The 25,362-nt window shown below is 43.0% G+C and overlaps 1 protein-coding gene across 1 annotated transcript in view; it reads left to right on the plus strand.

Annotated features, from left to right (window-relative positions):
• The window catches only part of cmip (c-Maf inducing protein), a 46,400-nt gene that overhangs the window by 3,067 nt on the left and 17,971 nt on the right, over positions 1-25,362 (plus strand). The window contains exons 2-7 of the mRNA XM_087844190.1: positions 18,111-18,236; positions 22,176-22,226; positions 24,334-24,495; positions 24,621-24,662; positions 25,044-25,106; positions 25,197-25,277. Coding sequence (XP_087700316.1) covers positions 18,111-18,236; positions 22,176-22,226; positions 24,334-24,495; positions 24,621-24,662; positions 25,044-25,106; positions 25,197-25,277 — 525 coding nt within the window. The remainder of the gene's footprint in view (positions 1-18,110; positions 18,237-22,175; positions 22,227-24,333; positions 24,496-24,620; positions 24,663-25,043; positions 25,107-25,196; positions 25,278-25,362) is intronic.

Genomic DNA, 25,362 nt, shown 5'->3' on the forward strand with positions numbered 1-25,362 from the left:
TTGTTTATTTCAATTTGAGGAGGTGGGTAGGTTATTATCTTTAATTGAAAGTAAACTAAAACTAACTGGGAAACATAAAAGTAAAGTAAAAGTAAAAATATACAAATACTATATTTATATTTATTTACATATTTATATATATATATATATACAAATGCTATACAAATACAGGCCATTTACCATTTTAACAAACATGAAGAAGAATCGGTGCATGTGTATGACCGCACGGCTGTGTGACGTTCACCTCAACAAAGTATTGTGTTTGTATTCTAATACTTCCTCATTTCTTACGTATTATCCGATATCTTGTATATATTAATTTAAAGATAACAAAGACATTTAAACAACACTTGAAATTAAAAAATATTTGAAAACGAAAAACTGTAACGGTTGTTATAAATGTGTAGTACACAAATGGTGTTTGAAAAGGTTTTGCTAACCAGTCTATGACAGACCTATAAGGATGTCTTTGAACTCTGGGCAGTGAGCAGACGACTTTATTATGAACTTCTTCTGAAGGGTGTCTGGGCTCAGCCTTAGAGGTGGGGTGAGGAGAAGAAACTGAACCCCGAGTTGCTCTTGATGCATTGATTGGAGTCTGAATGTTAGACTGTAAGCAGTTAGATGGAGAAAAGAAGTGCCTATATGAATGTGCGTAAATGGGTTCAGTCCATGTATCGTTATCATATCGAAGGGATCAAGCAGAGGCATCCGACTAAGATGCCTCCTGGAGGCCTCGTAGGTGAGGTGTAGCTGGGAGGAGACCCGGGACACGCTGGAGAGGTGTCCCTCAGCTGGCTTGGGAACACCCCAGAGGAGCTGGAGGAGGTCTGGGCATCTCTGCTTGGGTGGGTCTGGATATGCGTCAGAATACTGATTAAAAATAACCACACTGAGGGGTCATTGTCATTGTCTGTGACCCTCATGCTTTGTGAACACTAGTCGTGAAACTATTGCAGCTGAGAATGCAAAAACAACCTGCAGGTATCAGTTAAGCCTCCATCTTTGCATGCAGTCTTTTTAGTTTTATTTTCAAAAGCATTAAAAGACAATAATTTTCTGATTGAATCTTTTAAAACTGCAAACTAGAAGTCGGTTCATTTTGGACATTTCTGTCCTGCTCTGACAAACCTGACTGCATGCTGTGTCGTCTGTTTTAATATGACATATTAGAAGCTCATTGGCTGACGTCTCATACGTTATCCTGTAAATCGCTCGGCAACAAACAGCCCTGCACTCAGCACCGCATATTTTCTTACCATACCGCAAATACCAAGCGGTGTCATTTATCACAAAATGTCTGTTAGCCTGCTTCGTTTCAGGAAATCTACCGTGTGACGTTAATGCTGCTTTGAATTATGTCACATGTGGCGTTTATTCAGAAATCCTCATGCAGCAGCGGTGCGCCTGCGAGCCGTCTCCTATTCTTTGCCCCCGTAGAGGCTGAAATCTGAGCAAACAGGGTTTTATTCAGGCCGGGAGCGTGAACGTGCACGTCCTCAGTGGAGTTTTTGTGCCCAGCGTCGAGCGGAGCCGGTATGTGGGCCGACGAACAATGCTGACCCATTTGCTCTGCGCTCTTCCAGCAGGGCCGCTTCCACAGAGCGTCGACTCTGCGTCTCCAACAACATCCCCACGCTCTGCAAATAACCGAGATGATTGTGAGGACAAAAAGCTCTGTGAAACTGAGCGCCGCTGCCAAGAGGGTTTCACCTGAATTAAATTAAAGTGGTTGCCATTTTTCTAAAATCCTTCTCATGTGTGCACAAGTGTAGACAGTTGCAGTCGCTTAGGCTTTCACTCATCTGTTAAATGCTTTTTCTGTCTCTCGCTGAGTAGCAGGAGGGAGGGTTGTGACTCACTTTTCATTCCTTGCTTCGACAGACCTTCCTGCCACGGCTGTGCTCAGAAGCATAACCTACATCACATTTATGTAAGAAGGCTGCAAAGTGCAGGAAAGCACTTCCTATATCACGTCTTGCTCACAAAAGGCGAGAGGTGAAAGGAACCTGATTGTTTTGGGTTCGTTTTAGATGGTGAGGTTGAACTTGGCGTTTAAGAGTCGCTATCTCGCATGTCCTTATAGGTGAAATATTTAGCAAGAAGCAACATCGCTGATCTATCTTGGTGTGCGTTGGTGTGACCCACGATGTCACTTTTAGAACAGATAAACTGGTTACATGGAACGAGAAAAAACAACAACAAAAGATGGAAAATGAACGCATGCTTCCACAGTATGTCTTTATCCTGTCTTCCTTCTCTCACCCCAACCAATCACAGCAGATGGCCCCGCCCCTCCCTGAGCCTGGTTCTGCCGGAGGTTTCTTCCCGTTAAAAGGGAGTTTTTCCTTCCCACTGTCGCCAAAGTGCTGCTCATAGGGGGTCATATGATTGTTGGGTTTTTCTCTGTATCTATGAAGCGCCTTGAGGCGACTTTTGTTGTGATTTGGCGCTATATAAATAAAATTGAATTGAATTGAATTGAATTGAACACAAATGCGCTCAAAATGACTGCACGAACATGTGACAAAAGAGCAAAAAGGGCCGCGAAAGATGAAAAATGACCACAGCCCCAAAAAGACTGCAAAAGATGACCAAAAATGTTGTAAATGATATTTTTAGTCATTTTTAAGTGTCTGAAGAACAAACAAAACTAGAAAAATTTGCATTTCCTGCGAAAATGCTGTGTGGATGCCTTAACGCTGAAGATGTCTGCTGAAAAAACATTGCCCTGAGCAGGATTCGAACCTGGCCCTTCTGGTCTCAAGGCGGCTACTCATCTCACTGAGCCAAACTCAGAATTGTGCTGATAAGAGGTGAAAAGGCTAAAAATTTTGCGGAAAAGAGGTGAATGAGCAGAATTTCTGCAGAAAAGATTTAAAAAAGTTTAACTGTTAACTGAAAGAAATGTTTCCATGAGCGGGATTTGAACCCGGGCCTCCCAGTCTGAGAACGGATGCTCATCTCACTGAGCTAAAACACAGCTCAACCGGGCAAGTAAAACTAGTGACCCCACTGATAATGTGGCAGAAATGGGCAAAAAATATTGCATAAAAAATTCAATATCTCAAAAAGTATAGAAGTTATGAGCACCAAAAGTCATAGCCGGCATTAGCAGAAAGTTGTAATAGCGAAAATTGGATTAAAACTGAGGGAGTAGTTAAGTGCCAAAGGCATCCACACAATGACAGAGGAAGACCTGAGGGACGTCCTGTTTCTCTAGTGTGAGCGGCTGAAGTCGCACAAACAGGTTTCATATTAATGAAAACACGTCCCTGTTATTCTCAGTCACTGTGCGGATGAGCCTGTGTGTTATTGTCACCTTGCTGAACGTGTTACACTTCGGATTAACTTTGAGTTGTAACACCTAACTCCTTCACGCCGAGGTGTCCGGCAGTGTCACGTGTGGGACGAGTGGGAGGCGTGAAAGTTTCACACTCGAGGGAGCGCAGAAGAAACGGCGCAGAGCTGCATCTTTGAAGAAGACGTAGATCAAACTGATCCTCGACGACACAACTGCACTGTTAGTGAGATGCTAACAGAGCTCTGTTAGTGAGATGCTAACAGAGCTCTGTTAGCATCTCACTAACAGAGCTCTGTTAGCATCTCAGAGCTCTGTGAGATGCTCTGTGAGATGAGCTCTGTTAGCATCTCACTAACAGCCACAGAGTCAGGCTCACAGTAAAGAAGTATTAGGACCTGCTGTAGCTTTGCACTGACAATATAAATGATTCACCTCCATGAGTGAAGCAAGCCCAATTCCAAAACTCCTAAAGAGGACCTATTCTGCTGCACTCAGATCCATTTTACAATGTAAAAGTTTAACTGTAAACATGATTACATTTCACTAATTACAAAACAGCAATTAGCTGCTGATTATACATTGAAAAAATATGCGTTCATAGTATTCTAGTTTTTGTTTTCAGGACAGAAATTGTTTTTAAAAGTGTCTCATCACTGATGCTTTTAGTTTCAGCCCAGCTGTTAGAACTCCCCTAGTTTCTTTAAAAAAAGGAAAGAAAAGTCAGCTAGACTTCCTGATGTGGTTGCTTAATGCGTCATTCAACTTCATAGAGCAGGCCTCAACGCCAAGCCACTTATCTCCACCATCTCTAAAGTAGGTCTAAGCAGCAGCTGATTGGTTATGATTTGCACAAAGACAGGAAACTCTGTTCTAGCCTCAAAAGTTATATTTTGAACCATTTTAAATGTGCCCCTGTTTTCACACAGAGATGCTTCTGCAGTGATAGATTTGATTACATCCAGACGCAGTCTTGACATGCCTTTAATTGGATTTTTCCTTAAAAGTTTAAAAGTTTTGCACTCCTTTTCACGCAGCAACATATCCTACCCTCTTTAAGCTCTACACCTGGTTTGCATCCACAGCTGTGTCTAATTTAGAATCGGCGATTAACCTAAGAAGTCCGTGTTTGGTCTGTGGCAGGAAGCTGGAGTACTTTTAGAGAAGCCACCGAGGCACTGGGACATGCTAACTCCACACAGCAAGGCCTCCAGCTCTGAAGGTGGTGAAGAAAACTTGTGCAGGAGAGTAGAGGATAAAAGTATCCTCCAGATCAGCTGGTCACATGGTTTGCTCCCAAAAGCAGAAGGATCTTGTTTTGCAGTTCTGTTAATACAAAATGCCAAGAGAGTCCCAAACAGGTCTGAGCAGACCTCCCTCACAGGCCACCATACGTGTTCATACTTTAAAAAACGGATCCTCCCAGTCTGTGTTTGAACAATGCAGCCATTAGGCAAAGATCTGACTCGGAGTCAGGAATGATGGTGCTCCCTTCCATATTGATTTATGATATTTAGAATGGATTGGAATTGGACTCGTTCCCCTTATTCTGCCTTGTTATGTGTGTCAGCGAGTGATGGATAAAGTGAAGGAAAACAGAGAAAACCAAACGACAGAGTTTGTCAGGAGGGGGAAAAAAGGAATGGAGACTGCAGCCAAGCAGCAGTTATTCTCTATTGTTTTTAGTCGTTTCTTTCAGGAAAACTGTGGGCTGTTTTTAAGCCAGCTGGGGGGAAAAAGAAGAAGCTGTAGTCAGTTCGGGCAGTGGGAAGTTGCACACAGTGCTTTTCTGTAGCTGAACGCTGTGAAACTTTGTTTTCCATCTCAACTGAAATTTACATCCCCCCGCCCGTTTGCATTTTAAGCTTTCTCTGATGTCACACAGCAGCGCATTGTCTAATCGTTTGCATGATTTAGTGGCTGATGCACAAATGTGTCATAAGATAGCAAGCAAGAGCTAATGGATTGTTCATGTTATACTGTTATTCTTTCCGTACTAGCATAGCTTTGTGTAGCAGCTATCTTAAAGTTAACTCAGTTGTCAACATTTTAGTCAAGTTTTCCTCAGACTAAGTTTGTCAGTAGTTTACCCAAGTTTACAACCAGACCATGAGTGCTGCTGGTGGCCAAAACCATTGTGAGGAGGTTCTCAGTGCAGCATTAGTTGCTAGCAGTGTTGCAAACTCCTCGGTAAGGAAAATCGCTATTGGCTGTCCTAAAAGTCGCTAGAAGTCGCTAAATGACCTCATCGCCTAATTTGCATAATTGGTGACCCGAAATAGGCACTGGCAGAGTTTCTTTTTTGAGTGTCTTTTTAAGTAGTGTTAAAACTTTTGAGCCACAAAAAGTAACAGTGAAAGAAGACTATTTTTAACCATAACGTGTAACAGTTGCTATTGTAATGCAGTGTATCACCACATGGCGGCGCCTCCTGTCTCATGACTGGTGTGTCACCCCCTTTTTGTTCTTCTTCGCACTCCTCCTGTAATGGATGCTCCCGTGTGTACGCGGACTAGTGTGCTCTTTAGTAATGTGTGGTAGAGGTAGCACTTTTATTTTTGATATTGTAAATAAATGAGTACTTTTGGAAAGTCAGAAGCTGTTGCTCATTCGCTATCCACCTGCACACCTCCGCGGCTGGCTTTATCTCCACCGCACGTTACAAACGTTGTTAACAAACTACATTAACAATCAAAATGGTCATAGCAAACCTCACCAGAACAGCTTTAGTCAAAATCGGATGTACAAGATGGAGTTGATTTATTTTAGACAAAGAAAACTGTACATTTACTGCTGCTCCCACCCTGCATTACAATCAGCGCGGGAGCAGCGGCTTTGCTAATGCACCATTCATTAGTGGTTTGAACGCGTAGGGGTGAACTCTGATGGCAGCTGGGGGGGACTGCTGCCTGAGGACTATCTGCTGCCTGTGAGCGCTTTGGTATGGGCGAGGTGCCCACGGCAGCACCCGTGCTTGTTGAGTGTGCAAGCGATACTGGCTTTCATGTCAAAAAGTCGTTATAAGTCTCCAATAACACCAGCAAAAGTCGCCAGATTTGTCGCTAGTTGCTTTTTAGAAAACAATTTGCTAAGGGGGTCTGAAAACTCGCTAAATATAGTCGCTAAGTTGGCAACGCTGGTTGCTAGCGACCTCTAGCAACTACTCCCCAACCGGATAGGGAATGTGCATTTTTCCAACAGGGGGCGGCGGCTGGACCAGATGCCTGCGTGACTGAGGACTAATGTAACACTGAAGAGGCTAACGCCAAAGAGTCAGCAGGTTGGAGCTGTTTCTGCTACCCCGGCAGTGTTTTTTCTTTTCATTTGCGGCGGTTTTTGACTGAACTGCCCAAAATTTGAAAAAGAAAAGTTCAGATGACATTTTCATCGACTTCATCCACTCTTAAATGGTCGTGTGATTTAATGCACGTGTTGTTTTTTAACTTTGTTCGTCCGTCTCCAGCTTCACGTGTGTGGAACATAGTAACAGCAGGGAAAAGTGGATTCAATGTGACATAAATGACAGGAGCATGCAGTAAAGACTCCCACACTGAGATGAAAGGAAACGAGTGTAAATAAATCAGCCAACGTATTCGTAGGTCGTGGGTTGTTTGTGTGAAGGTGCTGATGCAGAGTTTGTGCTTTGTAGCCTGGACTTCTAGTGCTGTATCTAATAAAACAAGACAGTAAAACGGCTAAATGTATTGATACGGACCAATAGGCAGATTGATAGACTAACCAGAGACAAGCCAGTCATTTCTTTGATTAATAACCTGCCTCTGAGTTTACTCTCTGCATCTCTTTACCTCGCTCGTACAGTGTTCTCTGGCTAAATTAAAAACAAGAGTAATGTAAAAATAAGCATGTGTTTTTAATGAGGGGGGAAAAAACCTCTGGAGTGCATTAAGATTGCAGTATTTTACCGTCAGCAGTGACCCTAGCTATTTGGAGCCAACACCAGATAAAATGACTGGTGAGAAGTCTGGTTAAAAGCCCAGGAAAAGGAAAGAAATCAGTTTTTCCATTCTAAACAGCTGTTGCTTCTTTGTGTTGTTTTGGCTGCAGAAACCAGAAGAGTAAGAAAAGCACGTATGCATACAGAATGACGAACAAACAAGCATTTGTTCGTTGAGTTGTAGGTCACGTGACCTCATTAACAAGTTCGTGTCAAACTCATAGAAGCGATGAGTGTCGTCTGCAGATGTGGAGGACATGTGACGCCTTTAAAACGAACACACCGCCCTCCTCTCATTGGTGCCTTTTGACCTCATCTGCCATTACTTTACATTATGCTCCGCCGTGGACGTGAACAGCTGGAGTAACAAAAAGCTGCCCATTCAGAGCCTCACGCTCGCCGTCTAATGACAAAATTTGCAGACCTCGGTTCAAAGTTTCAACCGAGACGTGGAAAACGTGACGCACATTTAGAAAACATTTAAAGTAGCGTTCAAGATTTATTTAACCTACTTTTTATTTGTGAATGGCAGGAGGCAAAAAATCCCGTCATTGTGCCGTCAACGCCAAATGCTTAGAATACGCAGGATTAAATAGTTCACGTGGTGGTCTCGGAGCATCTTCAGCAGATATAAATGAGTGACTAAGCAAAAGAAAACTCGGTAGTGTTTGTTGCATTGATGGTGCTGTGTACTGTACGTATTTCTGAATTAATAATACATTAATTACAAAGCTTCAACCAAGCGTGTTCCTGTTGTTGAATCATCTGCACTGATACGAAAGATTTTTATTCATATAAGAACAGTGTTGGGGAGTAACGGAATACATGTACCGCCGTTACGTATTTAAAATACAAAATATGAGTAACTGTATTCCGTTACAGTTACCGTTTAAAAAGGTGGTATTTAGAATACAGTTACTTTGTTGAAATAAATGGATTACACGGCGGTACTTCCCTGTTTCATATTGTGGCGGGTCAGGACTGTTTGGGTTTTGTTTGACAGCTACGTTCTGTTGTTCCAGGCGGCAGCGTTACGGTTGCCATGGTTACGGGGTGACGCTCTCTCTCTGCGTGTTTCCTGGGTGAGAGAGCGCCTGTTGTTGTTGTGCTAAGCTAACAGGCAGAATGCTACAGGTATAGCTCTAAAGAATGTAGCATCATGGGCAGTGTAGTCCGTGCTGCAGGGAGAATGGACTGCCATACACGTTATGTGTCTGTGAGCGAGGGAGGGAGAAAAAGGAAAAGTACGAGCTGTCATCGAGCAAAAACGGGAGCTGGAAGCATGTAAATATAATAATAACCACTGCAGCCAAGAAGAGAGCCTGACGAGCCCAGCTGTAAGTAAGCTATTAAGACTCGACTGTACACCGTGTTCGTGTTTTCCTCTGAAACAATAAGTTCTGTTGGAGCAGCCTTTCAACGCCTCTCTCTGTCTCTGCTAGCAAAGTTGACCCAGACAACAAAGTAAAGCTAGTTTTCAGCTACGAGCCGACACAGAACCCACCGTATTAGCCAGAGGTCCCTTTACTACGGTTCGGAGCCGCGGACCTTCAGTAACAGTAATAAATCACAGCAATAGTACATTCATGTAGTTGTAAACAGCATGATAATATATTAAGTAATCCAAAGTATTCAGAATACGTTACTCTCATTGAGTAACGTAACGGAATACGTTACAGAATACATTTTGGGGCATGTAATCTGTAATCTGTAATGTTATACATTTTAAAAGTAACCTTCCCAACACTGTATAAGAAAAAAATCAGCCCTGAAACCTGATGAGTCAGAAAAACGAATCACTGGCTACACTTTAACAATATATGGCAACTTGGTTTGAAAAAGCATATATTTAAACAAAAAAGTGGAGGGACGAATGCATTTCATTCTCTGCTTTTATTCAGGAAGTGACTGCAGCAGTTTGGTTTAGTGTTTGGGGGGGTCAGAACCGATGCCCCTGATGTATTGTCTGGCCTTCTTGCTGGTGACGTCTTGAGCTCATTCAACACCAGACCACAATGAGCAGTGAAACCATGGCCTCAATGTCAGGGGCAGTATCGCAATCTAATCTTAAAACACAAAAACACCACCGAATGAACAAAACCTTGAAGGCTAAAGGGAATTTCTTCTTCAGATGTCATTAAAAGGTCATAAAAGAAGCTTCAAATCCTGCGTGTTGGGATATTTACAGATAAGTGTTAGGCTGGAATTCTGATGTGTTTGATCAGTGTTTAAGTTGTTGTCGTCATTAATGATATTACATTACTTGCCGTGTTAGATTAGAGCCATAAAAAGAGATTCGGTTACACCGCTGCTTTACCTGCAGAGACGAAGAAGTCACCAGAGCGCTCCTGTGCTGCCAAAGATAAACAGCCCTCTGAGTTCGGCATGCACATGTTGGTTTTGTTTGGGTGTGTAGCCTGCTGCACATTTACCTCAGTGTATTGACTTTACAGAGATCACTGTAGCATCTCCTCCACAACGTAACCAGCAACAAACTCATTGGTCTCTCTGGGCGACGGTTGAAGCTGCTGCAGTTTCGGAGCTTTAGTTCATCTGATCTTGACATTCAGCCAGAAATCAAAGTCGCTACAGGACAGTTTCAGTGCCACGTGAAGCCCTGTGCATTCATACAAATGGCTTTATGTGAAAAGCGGCCCTGTGCAAGAGCGCACCCTGCCTCCTGCGCCACGGCAGCTGGGATAGGCTCCAGCTGATCCTGATGAAAAGTATTTCGACTCTTTAGTGTGAGGAATAGCTGCTACATCCAGCAGGCAACGAGGTGCAATGATAGAAAGTTTGCAGTTTGTCGCAGAGCTGCTGTGTGTGCAGTTAAGCAGGTCTTACATGTTACCTGCTAAACAACCTGTCAGTGACGCGTGCTGCGATCATATCTCGCTGTGCTGCTCCAGTATTTCCATTAAATACCTGAACAGGAGAAGGATATTTAGCCACGCTTTTCACACTGTCTGATGTAACTGCGTGTCTGCGCTCGGGTCTGTTGTGTGTCACAACACCGAGCGTCGACCTGCTGCGGCGGGGAATAACGACAGCTCACGGCAGGCCTGTTTTCCACAGCAACCTTCCTCCACAGTCACAGCAACGTGCACGTGCACGCGTGAGCTTCTCGAGTGTGATTTACAGTTTTGTTTGGGTTAACGTTGCGTTTGGACCCGGAGTCGAGCCGCTCGCGCCGTCGCAGGCTGCCAGGAGCCGCTACACCCATTATTACTGTGCTGTTTGTTTAGTTGTTGCTGCTTTTTGCTCAGTATATCCTGACGTCTCGCTGGTGTTAAACACACTCCCTAATACCGCTTTAGTCTTCAAATTAAAGGCTAATCATATCATTTGTGTGCTGAGCACATTCCACATACTGTTAGCGCAGGGATGAGGGCGAGGAATAAATCACAAACAGCTTTCCAGGATCTATTTTTATCTGGTTGTATTTGAAAATGTGGCAACAGATGATGTTCTGGTCGCTGTCCCGTCCTAAAATGAACGGCTTGTAAAACTTCTAAACATATACTCCAAACTTAAAGTGACACCAACCCGTTCCTGTTCTTGTAAACTGAAATATTACTGAAGAAAAAGAAGAGAATGTGCTCGTTTTTCTCTCTTTTTCGAAGAAAACTTGTGGTTTGTGGAGAATGTTTACACCCATTTTATGCTTTTAGCCGAGCCTCAGGGGCACAAATGTGGCAGTAAAAACCCGTGTAGTTGTTTTGGAAAACTGACATTCCTCCTTTGACTTTTTGGTCTTCGAAATTATTTAAACTAGCAATTTATTATTTTTGTATATTTTTGTATACTGAGAGGATATCAAACACCTGTAAGACTGCAAATATATATCTAATGCAATACCAGGATTTGTTGATAAATGATGAAGATTTATGACGACTTGAATCAGTCGTGTTGATGCTGGAAGCAGGAAGTGGACGTCCCTGTGTCTCCGTCCTCAGTCCTGCACATGCAAAGCTCTGCTCTTCTTTCTGCTGCAACGCTGCGAGTTGCATTAATCAAGTGCAGCGTTAAGCTACACATGTAACTATTAACACCTTCAGTGAGTTTGGTGCTGTGTGCACACACTGTTTCCCCACATGCACGGTCCCCCGTTAACTCTTTGCTGGAGTTGTTCCTCATTTCCTGCTGCAGCGACGCCGAAGCGCTCCTTGACTTTAAACGTTTCCTGGAACCGTGTCAAGCCGCAGCGCACTAAACGCCGGGGCGGCCCGCCCGGCTTGTTGACAGTGCGCCGCGGGTGTGTTTACGAGCTGCAGTTTGCTCGTTCCTTCGCAAATGGAGAAGTGCAGCGGCTTATCGTCGAGGGAAGTGACTCTAATGCTTTGAGTCGAGCAGCTTTGCACGAGTTCTGCTGTGTGACTAAGCCCCTAAACAGAACACGTGACATGTTTATGTTAGCGTGGGATCAATCTGCTGGTCGCGCTCTCCGTTACCGTAGCCGCCCTTCAAATCTGGGTCGCCGCTGAACGTCCATCTGCTCGCGAAAGGCTGTTATTGGTAAATAAGAGCACGCAGGAACACAGGATGTGAACGGGTAATGTTTGCACGATGACAGGAACAGGAAGAAATGTGCAGCCCTCCAAAGCCTGCTTTTCCTCCTGCTATCTGTCTCCAGCAGGAGGGCTGCGGTTGTCAGTGTGTGTGGTGCACCAAATGGCGTTGACTGCAAGACGCCAGTAAAGCTTCTCCAACCAGACTTCTCTCGGTTTCCTCAGTGTTTCTAGATACGGAGACATATCTGACATCCTGCGTCATTATATCCTCTGTTTGTCCTCATCTGTTCTCAGTACGCTCAGCGATATGACTTACATGGAACAGCAGAAACATGAAGTGAAAAGAGGAAGGTGTGAGGGAGGAGAAGGTAAAGGAGTCAAGAGGAGGGGAAATGGTTCCAATCCAGTGAAGAGAAAAAGTAAGAGGAAGCAGAGGAAAGAAAAGGAAGAAGGATTAGAAAGTAAATGAATAACTGATGAGAATGAAATTTGGAAAAAATGTGTCGTAAATGAAGGCAGAGAGAAAGGAGCAGTGGAGGATGTTGAAGGAGAGTTGTAAAAGAAAAAGGAGAAGATGGTCGAGGTAAAAGGAAGAGGACAAAAGATTTAGTCAGGGAGGAGAAATGAAAGATGGATGAAGTTGGAAAGAAAAGAAAGCAAAGACAAAGTAAAGAATGAGATGTGAAGTGAAGGAAGTGTAGGAAGAGGGCTTTGTGAAGGAACAAAGAGACGGGGAAGGCTTTAGGAAATGAAAACAAGGAAAGGGGAAACAGGTTGGGAAACAAGACACGAGAGAGGGAAGTAAATTGGGGAAAAGGGGAGAGGATAGGAAATATGTCAAATGAAAAACATGAGGATTTGTGGACTAAAAGGTGAGAACTGGAAAAAGAGCTGAAGGATGGAAGCGAGAAATAAGCTTAAGGAAGTAGGAGAAGCATGAGAAGGAAGGGGGGAAAGGAAGGAAGGAAGTATCGCTGGATGAGGAAGTAAAAAGAGTAAAACAGGAAGAGGAAGTAGATGTGTGGAAAAATAATGTTAGTCGACGTTAAATTTGCATCTGAGGTTTTTATCTAGAGTTTTTCCTTTGAGAAGAGCAAATAATTTCCATTTTAAAATAAATAAAGTTACGTATTAATATCCTGTTGAGTTGTGGATTTAATTCGCTCACGTTAGCTTTCATAGTTCTTCCAGGGCTGAATGTGCTACAGTGCTCTGGCCTCATTGGCCTGTGAAACACCTGCCAGGTGACTCCTCCCACCCGTTCAGTCAGCTGTTTGAGTCGCCCGCAACTTCCTCTGTCGCCCTCCTCCGGTTTCTCTTTCTTTGTCTTTCTCTCTGGCTGCTGATGCGCTTCCTGCTTTGACTCATCAGACACGCCGTTTAAAAAAAACAAAACTCCTCCTTCACGCGGCGCTTTGCAAACTCTACTCAGCGTATCGACGAGCTGTCAGGGCTGTAGAGGACTGAGTCAGGGTTTACAAATGCTCACACCACACCTGAAAGGTAAAGGAGGAGGCACGCCCCACACCCTGTGCTTATGTGTACTGTTGCATGCACAGAAAAGCCAACGCTTCCATGCTAACTCGAGCCTTCACTTGAGCTGGCACGGATACTTGCAGAGGAGAAACTGAGATCATGTGTTATTTAATGACGTCGTCATATAAGAGAGCAAAGCGCCTCCTTACCTGGTACTCGCGTGCATGTAGAGATGTGGTTCTTCACGTGAGCGAGCATCATTTCATATCCACAGTGTTACATTTTTAGGGATGTAAAAACGTGGCCGATAGCTGTTACAGCAGAGCTTGTACCTGACCAAGACTGTCTAAGCCGGGGGTCGAACCAGCAACCTTCCGATTACAAGGCGAACTCCCAACTCTTGAGCCACGATCGCCCCGTAAAAATGACGGGGCAGAGCTTGTACCTGGCGTTGCCGCACTCCTGAACAGTGCCACATGCCGAAAGTGACGCAACATCCGCCGTCACAAGCCACACTTTGGTCTCGTTTCAGCCGCGCAGTCGTGCACCGCCTTGGTTTTGTAACCTCAAGCGGGTGCCGTGGATGGAAATGCAAAAGCATGATCGTTCTGGTTTTCGATGATACATCGGCACAGAAGACTTTCTGGAAAAACGATCTTTGTTCCCAGTTTTAACTTCTCCTCCTCCTCCTTTCCCAGTGCTGATGGGGAGGTTTCGACTGAGTGGCGACACCTGTTGTCTTTTTGTCTTGTTTGGAGCGACACTTTCTGCTCGTTCTCGGCTCCAAACACCCGTTTGCTCGAGTTTCCGTTCAAATAGTTTTTGGTGATCAGGAGTCTTTTTAAATGAGGACAGAGTCAACATCGCCAACTCAAGGAACTGGATGCCAAAACTGATGGGAGACAACAGATCAACATCGACCGCTGCCGCGGTGATGTCATCTTGTTTACTGATTTGTTGATGTAAACAAGACAAAAGCAGATACCTATGGTCAGCCAATAAACGGGCGCATCGCTACAAATGGTGTTTAAAGTGGACTGATTTACATTTTGGTGGTTTTGAATGGAAATCTGAGGTGATCAGCACAGATGAGCCGAACGTTTCACTGTAAAATATAGTTCATGCGTCACGGTCTCTTTCTTATGCTTTGTGTCTTATTTCCTCCGTTCTCCTTCCATCGCTGCTTGCTGTCTGCTTCTCCCTGGAAACAAAAAAACATAACATACATCTCCATCCTCTTGTTTCTATAGCAACGCAGCAGAGCGGAGAGGAGATGAGGAGCCGTAGCCTCCTCCAGCCCTTCTCCGTGATGAGAAGCACAACAGAAAGAGACAGAATAAGCCCAAAAAAAAGAAAAGGAGAGGTTTGGGAATAAGACGTAAAAAAGAAGGACTGAAAGAGGAGGAGAGGGAGAGGAAAGGGTAGAGAGAGGCAATCAGTGCTCGCTCTTGTGCAGGAAGGAGTATCTATGGTAACCTCGGCCGGTTATCAGAAAATTGAAGTCTCCTCTGTTTGTCTCCGCTCTGCTCTCCCTCTGCCTATTCAGAAATGCATTTATCGTCTCCTTTAGCTCCCGGCTTCATATTCTCCTCTTAATGTTGCAGTTCATCTTGTTAGTGTGTCATGTGCGTGCAAAAAAAACACCGCAAACACTATTTGGCAGCTTTGAGACATGCAGACGGAGAGGCGGAGGGATGGACGGAGGCAGGGGCTGAGGTTTACTCTTCCCAGGAAATGAGACATCTTGCCCAGAACCAATATTTGCCGTGGACGTCGTCTGTAATGAAAATCCCGCACAACAGGTATCCTGTGTGCGGGGAGGCGGGGTCACAGCCAGCTCACCCATCGGTCGTGGAGGGAGGTGTAAATAAAGGAATAGCATGCACGTTCTGCACCGAGGGTGGGGTTGGCGGAGCTGTTTGTTTGCTCTATAGAGAGAGATGGACGCAATTAAGGACGAGAACCACCTGTCTGCCCGAGCGGGCTGCAGACGGACGCCAGGCGTCTGCTGCTGCTCTCGTGTAGCTGCTCAGATGTGTTTGTGTTTACTGGAGCCGCAGACGTGTTTATCTGTGTGGAAGCACACGCAGGGAGGAAGACGCAGTGGAGTCATGGAAGGACGGGCCTTGTATACTTTTAAAGTCACTGTTAACAAATGTCTCTGGAGCACTAAAAAAAGAGAGCGAGAGAGGCCCCACGTACAGAAAGAGTGAAAACAGCTGCAAACGCCACAAAGCTACACATGTTCAGATCAGTCCGTTTTATTTAGACTGCCTGTTCACAGCGCTCGTCTTTAGGTTTAAAGACTTCAACTGGAGACAGAACCCAAATGAACAGGCGGGAAGATCCTGTACTGGAACCAAAGCAGGAAAGAGAATAGAGGAGCCAGACGTGCTTTGTAAAAGAACGAGGGGCGGATTGAAAGCGCTCAGAGCATCATGGGAGGTCTCACAGTGGTCTGGGCGTATGGTTCAAATTCACTTGAAAATCACAGGATGACACAAAAGGCCTAAAGATGACTACAGGGAGGTTGATGACATCCGGAAAAGGCTTCTTTGTCACATGTTATGAGCTCACTGATACCAAAACATGTGTTATTGTAATCAGATAAGAGCAGATTTTCCTGGGACTTCATCAGGAACATTATCTGAGGGGCAGATGTGGCGCTCGCAGAGGCCTGAAGTGAAACGTGTGGAAGATTTACTCTTCCAGTGAGCGCTGAATAGTTGAATAGTTTAACTGCTGCATTATTTGTGCTTTAAAAGAAGAAAAGGTGGCTCGAGTTAAGCTTCCTGTATCTGCCCGCCTGCACTTTTATGTTATTAACCCTTTAAAGCCGGTCAGAGCAGCTCGCTCCGTTTTGCGTAACTATTTTTAAATCCCGGTAGCTCTGCAACCACGTGAGCTAGCACAATAATTTTTTTTGCATATGAAACCGGAGGAGTTGTACTTACATCTTAGACATCAGCTTGTCCTCGGTCACAGTTTCCTTCCACATATAGCTTTGTCCGCCATGACCTGCCCAAAACCGGAAGTGACGTCATTTCGCAGAAATGTCGTTTTTTATCATCAGGGCCTCATGAGCCTATACTGGTGTTTTTAAAAGTTATGTTTGACTTTATGACTTTCTGTGTGGTTTCTGGGATGCTTAGGACTCATATTGCACTGCTGGAAATAGTTTATTTTGATGCATATGCTGCTTTTTTGCAAATTTGCATTATAATATTTATTTTCGTTTTTCCTGCAGTATATAAAAATTGGTGTATTTCAAAAATAAAACTATGAAGACACTCAAAATAAATTTCCTGTGGTGGGAAACTATTTTGTGCAACTTTTTTGTATTTACAGTTTTGAGGGATAAGCCTCTTAAATTTCTCTAACTAGAAATATATGTTAAAAAACAAAATGATTTTCAATTTTTTTGTAGTTTATTGCACTTTTTTGCAATTTATGTAATTACTATGAACTTAATGCAGACATATTATTAAAAGTTAGGCTGTAATGGTTGTATTGATGTATAGCAACTTGAAATGCTCCCAAAAATGGCTCCACAGCATGTAAAAATATAATATAAGCTCTGGCGGACTTGGTTCTATGGTAGGTCTTAAAGGGTTAATACAATAAACAGGAAAAAAAGGAGGGGGTGTCCTTAACTTTAGCCCATCTCAGTTAGGTTACATGTGTGCTACTATGTTTACATTGTTACTACTAATACATAGACCTGGTTACTTATTATTAAAGCTACGTCTGACGGAGCAGATCCGCTGTGGTTCTTTCCCAGTTTCATTCTCAATCAGCAACACGCCAAATAAAGCAGGTCAGCTACGACACTTTAGTCACTTCTCTCTTTAGATACCAAACTTTTTGCAAACGTTTTTGCAAACCCGGTGTTGTGCAATCATGTCACCACAAGAAAGCCAAAATGCAAGTTGTAATGTGTTATCTGTGTTTAACCACTGGCATAAAAACTCAATCTGTACAGCTTCACAGATTACAGAAACGGCTTTCAGAGCGGGACGTCCTGAAAGCCACTACAGATGACGTCCACTCGGGCCATTTGTGTGGATATACAGTTAATCTTGCCATCGACAATAATTGGCCGAAAATCACGCAGTGACGCCGGCGTCTGGGAAATCAGCTGATGATTCATTTGCTGCTGTTTCTGCAGCGCTGGCCGACACTCGTCTTATTATAGAGTGCCATTAAACATTTCTCCTCAAGCTCCTCCTGCGGGTTAGAAGATATACAGGCTCGGTTTCCTTGTGGCTTTCTCTCAGCCTCGTTATTTTTATCTGCTCGGCTCCCCCCGCCTCCCTTTCTCTAAAGACTCTTCTGTTCCTCAGTCCGGAAACTTGTGGTCATTTGTCAGCGTTTCTGTAATCATTTTGAGACTAGCAAACGGGTTGTGGCGTGTTACTCGTGTGCACTGCGATGAGACTGCGATCGGAGCTCTGCCATCGCACCAAAGGGCCTTTTCCTGCACGCGCGTTGAGTTGAAGCCGCGCCGTCGTGTCTTCCTGGCTGATGTTTGTGTGTTTGCGTGATTAATGGCTTTTGCTAAATTGATTTTCCACTTTGCTCTTGCATTCGGTGAATGTTTACTTGGAGCTAAATCAAATGTCACCACAGCTGATAAAGATTACTCTGTGTACTGTTTTCACAGCGTTTACCACTCGGCTGTATTTGGAGGCTTTGTTTGGCCTCGTGTTTACCCAGGGCAGGTCAGCCTGGGATATGTTTCTTTTTGTCTTTCCAGCTCACTGCCAGGAAAAAATAAATGCCTTTTTCTCCTCCTGCTTTGTTTAAATATACAATATGTACTGTAAATGTTAGACAGTGGCAGACTAATATCCTCTCTCCTCCCCAGCCCACCGGTTACATGGAGACATCATTGCCCTACAGCTCCATAGAGGACCTGCAGCTCCTCTCTTGGGACAATGCCCCAAAGTACTGCGTCCAGCTCAGCTTCCCTGGTGGCACCGTCCTGCTGCAGGTAATTCATTATTATTATTACTACGACTATTTTCACTTCCGCCAGGGAGGTTAGGTTTTTGGTAGCATGTGCGAGCTGCGAGCAGGGTCGTGTTAACGATCCGTCACACCGAGGGCTTCGAGGTCGGCCGAACGATTTGTTGGTCAAAAAATTAGAAAAAGACTAAAAATTTGGAAACAAGGTTGATGTTGTCAGCATGTAGATATACACTTCATATAACCAGACTTAACAACAAGTTATCGACCTGACATGTCTTAAAAATGTACAGTGTGTATAAACAGCAAGAGCACTGCAAACTTTATAAATACTTTAAAAACAAAGACAACAGAATGAAAATGTAGAAAACTGTTCTCACAAATGTTAATGCTGTCCAGAGAGGTTAGTGGATGTTTGCAGTGTTGCACTGATTGTTGCTCTAATAATTTTAACCTCTTGTGTTCAACACAATCAGTAAATTACTAAGAGCAAAGTCAACCATGCAGCTGAAGTCTTATGAAAACGTAACTCTTTGTCTCCTTCGGAGCGTATCTGTAACTCGACAGTTTCTGAAACTAGATCAAAACATCGTGGCTTGATTTGCACATTCCAGGAACTCACAGTCAAAACACGCTTTCCACATCTGGTTGTGTCAGTTTGTCAAATCTGATCTGCCCGATCCTACGACAGATCCTTACTTAAAGGTTAAGTTTAAACTTGATCACAGTTGTACATCAATACAACGCTTACTTCACTAAATGACTACAAAGCGACACAGCTGACTCCAGAGCAGCTACAGTGGAACAAACCTGGCTGGGAGCCGACGCCTCTGTTGTTGTTACACAGCAGAACGGTAAAAAATAAAACTGTAAAAATGTCATCAGGTCATTGATCCTTCTTCTTATTGGCAGCCATGTTTAAAGCTGGAATAACATCACTCTGTTTGTGGCCGTCACATTGATTTTTATTTATTTCGTTTCATTATTAGCAAGTATTTCTATGAACAGCTGGAATGTGACAAAAAGTTAAATAATTGCAGATAATTGTGTAAATGCTGTTTTGTTTGTAGCATTTTACGCAGTCCTGAATTTCCCTCCATCTTTAACTTATTAAAGCTTGTCTGTCTGCTTTGGCTTGGGACAACACAAGGTCCTGTCTTTGGCCTGTTGCTCCATGTACCTGCTCAGCATTAACCAGAGCCGCTCAGGGGGCACATTTAGTACCGTTACCCATTAGCCCAATTACCTTGGATACACAGCTCTGCCTATGATTGGTGCTGGAGGTCAACAGTGAATGTCAGGCTCTTCAGCTGTGTTTGCTCGTGCCTGCTGGCCTTCTTTGGACCACCGCCCGATGCTCTCGCTTTGCTGGTCGTGGAACGCTAGTAGATGGATGGTAGATTTGAAGGTCAAGTCGATGACTAGAAACCCCAACCTGACGCTATATTGTAGGTTAAGCTGAAGCAGGTGAGCACCAAAGGCTGTAATTGTACTTTACTATATTTAAGTACTCTAGTACTAGACTTGCCCCAACATCTGCTGTTAATACAAAATCAACAAATTGAAAGCCTAGCTGATTCACTGGACAGAAACTGTTCCTTTAGCTGTTGTTTAGCATCTCTTTGTGGTCATGTTGCGCTGCATGCAGTGTTTCTGTGCGTGATCTCTTTGATTTCTGCTTGTGTGTGCGGTTGTATGTTTAGACACGTACTGTACCAGGAACAACCACAAAGGCAGTTTGTGCAGCACACAGCATGACAGCGCTGCGCAAATTAACAAAGTAGTTTGAAGTAATAATGTCGTAACGTTATGTCTGCTGCAAGCACGGCGGCGGTGGGAATGACCCGGCAGCAACGATGCAACCTTATTACGATTTTCAACGTTTCGTGATATCCTGAGTATTTATCACCTTTTTTTTCCTTTGACTTTTTTGTCAATATCTATTTTATCCAGTAAGATAAAGTTATCTCACTGCAGCTATGTATTTGCTGTTAAATGAGATTGTCAGGCTGTCAACACTGTCGCTAAAACCTGCCATAAGACAGAGTCAATATATCAATCTGTGATATCCAGAGATGGGCAGTAACGCGTAATCCGATTACTTTTTTAAAGTAACGAGTAAAGTAAGGGATTACTATTGCAAAAACGTGATTAGATTACCGTTACTTTCCCGTAGGAACGCTGCGTTACTGCGTTACTAAAACCGTGATTTTTTTGCGAGAATGTCTCATGACAGTGACGTAAGCGAGTGCGACGTTCGTGACAACAGCTGTGTGCAGATCAACAATGGATCATATATCGAGTGCAGAGAGAGTATGAGCGTGCAGCGTTTAAAGCGTGGAAGTACTGACCTTACTTTGAGTTTGATTCCATAAAAAGTGACAAAAACATTAGTGTCCGTTGTGCGTGGGAAGAAAACTTCTTTTTACAGCGAAGAAAAACCCCTAAACTTCCAAACAAGCACCGAGTAGCTACGACGTAATGGGAAACTCACAGAGAAACTCGCGGATTCTTCCACTGACCGCCGCACACCTGCACCAGGGTAACCCTCCGCCTACCCCACTCCTGCTTTACAGGTGAAAATAGAGCAACAGGACCGCTAGTCTTTGACTTTATTTATTTTCTGCTGTGTTTTACTTGCATCTATTTGAAAGACTGAGTGTAAACACACAAAAAATATTTTATTTTATGTGCTGGAATGTGCAGAAAATAGGTTTAAATATTAAACAAATTTCTTCCAGTCAGAGAATGTTGCAGATAATTAAATTTTTGCTTGATGCATAAAGTTAAAAGATTAAAACTAATAAAACAAGTTTTAAAAAGAGACTTTTCCATTTGATTACATTTTGTATGATGATTATGCAGAAAAAGTAGAATTGGGCTGAAAGATCTATCACTTTATCACCTATTCAGGTTGTAAATCGTGTTTTTAAAAAGTAACTAAGTAACTAAGTAATTAATTACTTTTGAAAATAAGTAATCAGTAAAGTAACGGGATTACTTTTTTGGGGAAGTAATCAGTAATTAGTTACTGATTACTTTTTTCAAGTAACTTGACCAACACTGGTGATATCAGATTGCGATGGAGTGGGGTTGGGTTGGAAAGAACATGCAATCAGTTTCTGATAATACAGCGATTAATGACGACATATCTGTTCTTGTCACCATAGACAGAGATTCATGATAACAGACATTCAGAGACATTTCTGTCGCTGCAGGTCAACGGCGGCGCTGAGTTGTGCTCAGACTCGTTCAGACTGGTAACAACATCGAATTTATAAATTAGGCGACGATTCTTTGTCTCGTGTTTGTTGGAGGTTTGTCAGTTGAGCTGGTTTAATGTGAGTTTGTGCGATGTGTCACGATGGGGGTGCACGAGATGAGAGTATTTTAATTTATTTAATAAAACATCCATATTTGCTGTCCCTCCACTGAGACGACATCACCAAGCAAAATATTTGCGACTTGAAGCCACCGCTCTGTTTCTAAAGACACGAGTGGAACGGTCTCACTGTGGACGCCATCAACTTTATCAGGATGTCCGACACGTCCAGTTATTACATTTTTATTTTAGTTAAAAGACTTTAAATTAGACTAGATTACTAAGATTACAATTACTTTGATTACTTCTTGGCAGATGCACAGAATGGTTGTTGTTATTAACTGTGCATCTGACAGTTGCAGCACTGCGCATGTTTTTGATATTGTTTTTGCAGCTCTCTGACCTTTAGGTTTGCTTTTATGGGTGCATTAAATCTGTTTCTCTTCTTCACAGTGCAGGAGTCTTTAATAAAACTGTAGATCTGGTTATTTAATGCTGGCTAAAAGGTGAACTTGTGACTTTTTGCACAGCAGCAAAAGTTTGTCTCAGGATATACTTGGAATCATTTGACATTGTGTGTGTGTGTGTGTGTGTGTGTGTGTGTGTGTGTGTGTGTGTGTGTGTGTGTGTGTGTTGCTGCAGGCTGCAAACAGCTACTTGAGGGACCAGTGGTTTCACTCCCTGCAGTGGAAGGTAAGGTCACTGCTTTTTCTTTCTTTAACTATGAATTCAATCATTTCTTCAGCCTCATTAAAGCTGCAGCCTTCACCCCGTCCTCCACTTTGTAAAGATTACCACACACGGTGACATTTACTGCAGAATTATCATCTCAAAACATCAGAAATGGATGTTTATTATTGCACACCTTCCCCCAACCCCACACAGCATTTTATAGCACTTCACAGACCTTTATGAGGACCAGACCTCTAAACCTGTCAGGTCTGAATCCATGCTGTGCTCACAGAGCTAAATAAAGCGGTACAAGGAAGTATGCCTTAGTACTTGCAACATGTGACACACACGTTTCCTGGGACACCTTTAAAATAAAAATCCAACACAAACACGGAGGAAACCGTGACAAAGGAGGACCAACAAGACAAAAAACACTTTTATATTATTTCCTAATGATTTGTGTCTGCTTTGCTTATTATTGTCATCTGTTTATTTGGCTTTTTTTTAGGTGTTTTGTACATTTTTCCTTTTTTTCTTGGCTCCATCCACCTTTGAGGAGCTTTTGGTCTCTTTGTAGCTGTTCTGTCTCTCTTTGCGTTCTGTGTCTTTCCACAGTTGTTTTCTTTCTATGTATTTTTTGTGTGTGGGCTTAGTTTTTTTCTTTCTTTGCATATCTTTGCGGTTCCTTTTGTCTAAAGGTGGATTTACGCTCTTGGATTTGTATCCATTTGCATAGGTATTTGCCTGCGGACAGCCTCGCGCACCTTCGCCTACATGTAGTAGCTGTTTGTTGTCACCAACAGTGGCGCAAACAACCGTCTGTGGTAGGGATGCAACAATACCAATTTTTTCAAACCGATACGATACTTGGATCTGAGCACTTGCCGATACAGAGTACAAAAAATGATACTTATACCACACACACACACAAATACAATGAATTGGAAGACAGGTTTTATTATATTCTCTGCCGATAAAAAATAAAATCTTAATAAAAATGACCACAAAAAAATTTCAAGTGAAAAATAAGCACTTCTGTTAAATTATTGCAGAGTCTCCACATTGTAATTTAACAAAATATCACTGAACTATTGGCACTGTCTCGAGCTTTCAGAATAATAAATAAACACTTCTGTTTGGAATAAAATAAATACAAATTAGGTTTGAGAATAAAATAAACTTTTAAATTATTGCAGAGTATCCATATTGTAAACAAACACACAAAATAATTATTATAAAATAAATAATAAAATATAAAAAATTATTAAAAATTATTAAAAATTATTAAATAAATAATTTTATTTATTTAATAATTTAAATAATTAAATAATTTTATTTAATAAATAATAAATAAAATAATAATTGGCCCCCTAGTGGCCAATCTAAAAAACTACAACAGAAATGACAAGCCACCCTCTGATTAATGAAATAAGTTGGTATCGGTTCATGGTATCGGTTAACTTTTCCGAGTATGAGTACACACACATTTTACAGTATCGGCCCCGATACCCGATACCAGTATCGGTATCGGTGCATCCCTAATCTGTGGGTTGATGTTGCTTGTGCTGTAGTGGGTCAATAAGTTGCAGAAGAGCGAAGTTCAAATGTAGAAAAAGCTGAAGTGAAACTGAACATTAAAAACGATAAAAATAATAAATAAAATAATAATTGGCCCCCTAGTGGCCAATCTAAAAAACTACAACAGAAATGACAAGCCACCCTCTGATTAATGAAATAAGTTGGTATCGGTTCATGGTATCGGTTAACTTTTACAAGTACGAGTACACACACATTTTACAGTATCGGCCCCGATACCCGATACCCGATACCAATATCGGTATCGGTGCATCCCTAATCTGTGGGTTGGTGTTGCTTGTGCTGTAGTGGGTCAATAAGTTGCAGAAGAGCGAAGTTCAAATGTAGAAAAAGCTGAAGTGAAACTGAACATTAATGTGGCTATGTGGCTGTTTTTTCTTTGTTGGAGCATTGTACACAAGCAGTTTTCCCGGGCCCTCCAAAGGCAAATACCTGTGCAAACAGACACAAACGCAGCACCCTGATGTGTTATGTGCAGTCCCGCGGCCTTTGGGCCAGTGCTCAGCTGTTCATCGCGTCGTTTCTCCTGCAGAAAAAGATCTACAAGTATCGCAAGGTCTTAAACAACCCGAGTCGCTGGGATGTGGCGCTGAAGGAGATCAGAGCGCTGGTGGACATGGCTCTGACCTCACCGCTGCAGGATGAATCCATCCACCAAGCTCCGCTGCACATCATCTCCACCCTGCTGGCTGAGGTAGCACACTTACTCGTGTTGCGTGACATGTGATGATGTCGTTTCCTTTAAGGCGGAGCGTTTCCATCGTTTCGTTAACTCCGTACTCGTAATTAGTTCCTTATTTTTGATTTTTTCCTTTGCAGAACTCAAACCTCAGTCCTCAGGATCATGAAAACATCATCGTGGTAAGTTTGCTGTCACCGTGCACTAAACTGATATTTAACAAGTTTATTAATCATTAACAAGCTTCAGTTGCTTTGCTCGTTAAACTGAAGAATATAGATCGTCCCCGCGTCTCTCTTTATGCTACATTTTTTTTATTTGTGTGTTTTCGACCGTGGCGGTCGATACCCACGCGGTGGTAACTGGGCAGAGCAGGGGGAGCTTGACGCTTAGGGAAATTGCAATGTTTGTGTAGCTCACCTGTGGCCTGTTTTCACACAGCTCCTTCACCTGACAGCATCAGGTACATTCTGCCTGCTCTGGGCTTGTGTAAATAAGAGATATGATATGGAAATAGTCACCTGTATGTGTGCGTTTGTGTGTGTACGTGTGTGTTTGTGCAGGCCATCGCTCCTCTTCTGGAAAACAACCACCCTCCACCTGATCTGTGCGAGTTCTTCTGTAAGGTGAGCTCTGAACGTGTTTCTTCTGTCGTAAATGTTGCAAATGATTCAAAGCGCTTCCTTTTTGACGCCCGTCGATCTTGTGTGTCGCAGCACTGTCGGGAGCGGCCGCGGTCGAGCGTTGTGATCGAAGTGTTCACTCCTGTGGTTCAGAGAATCCTCAAACACAACATGGTGAGATCGGCCGAGCTTTTCTGCACGGCTCCATTTTTATCTAAGACTTCTTAAAGTAATTTTTTAGGAAGCAGAAGATTTTGCA

The sequence above is a fragment of the Neolamprologus brichardi genome, chromosome 7, assembly GCF_056152115.1.
Source record: "Neolamprologus brichardi isolate AB-2024 chromosome 7, ASM5615211v1, whole genome shotgun sequence".
Taxonomy (NCBI): domain Eukaryota; kingdom Metazoa; phylum Chordata; class Actinopteri; order Cichliformes; family Cichlidae; genus Neolamprologus; species Neolamprologus brichardi.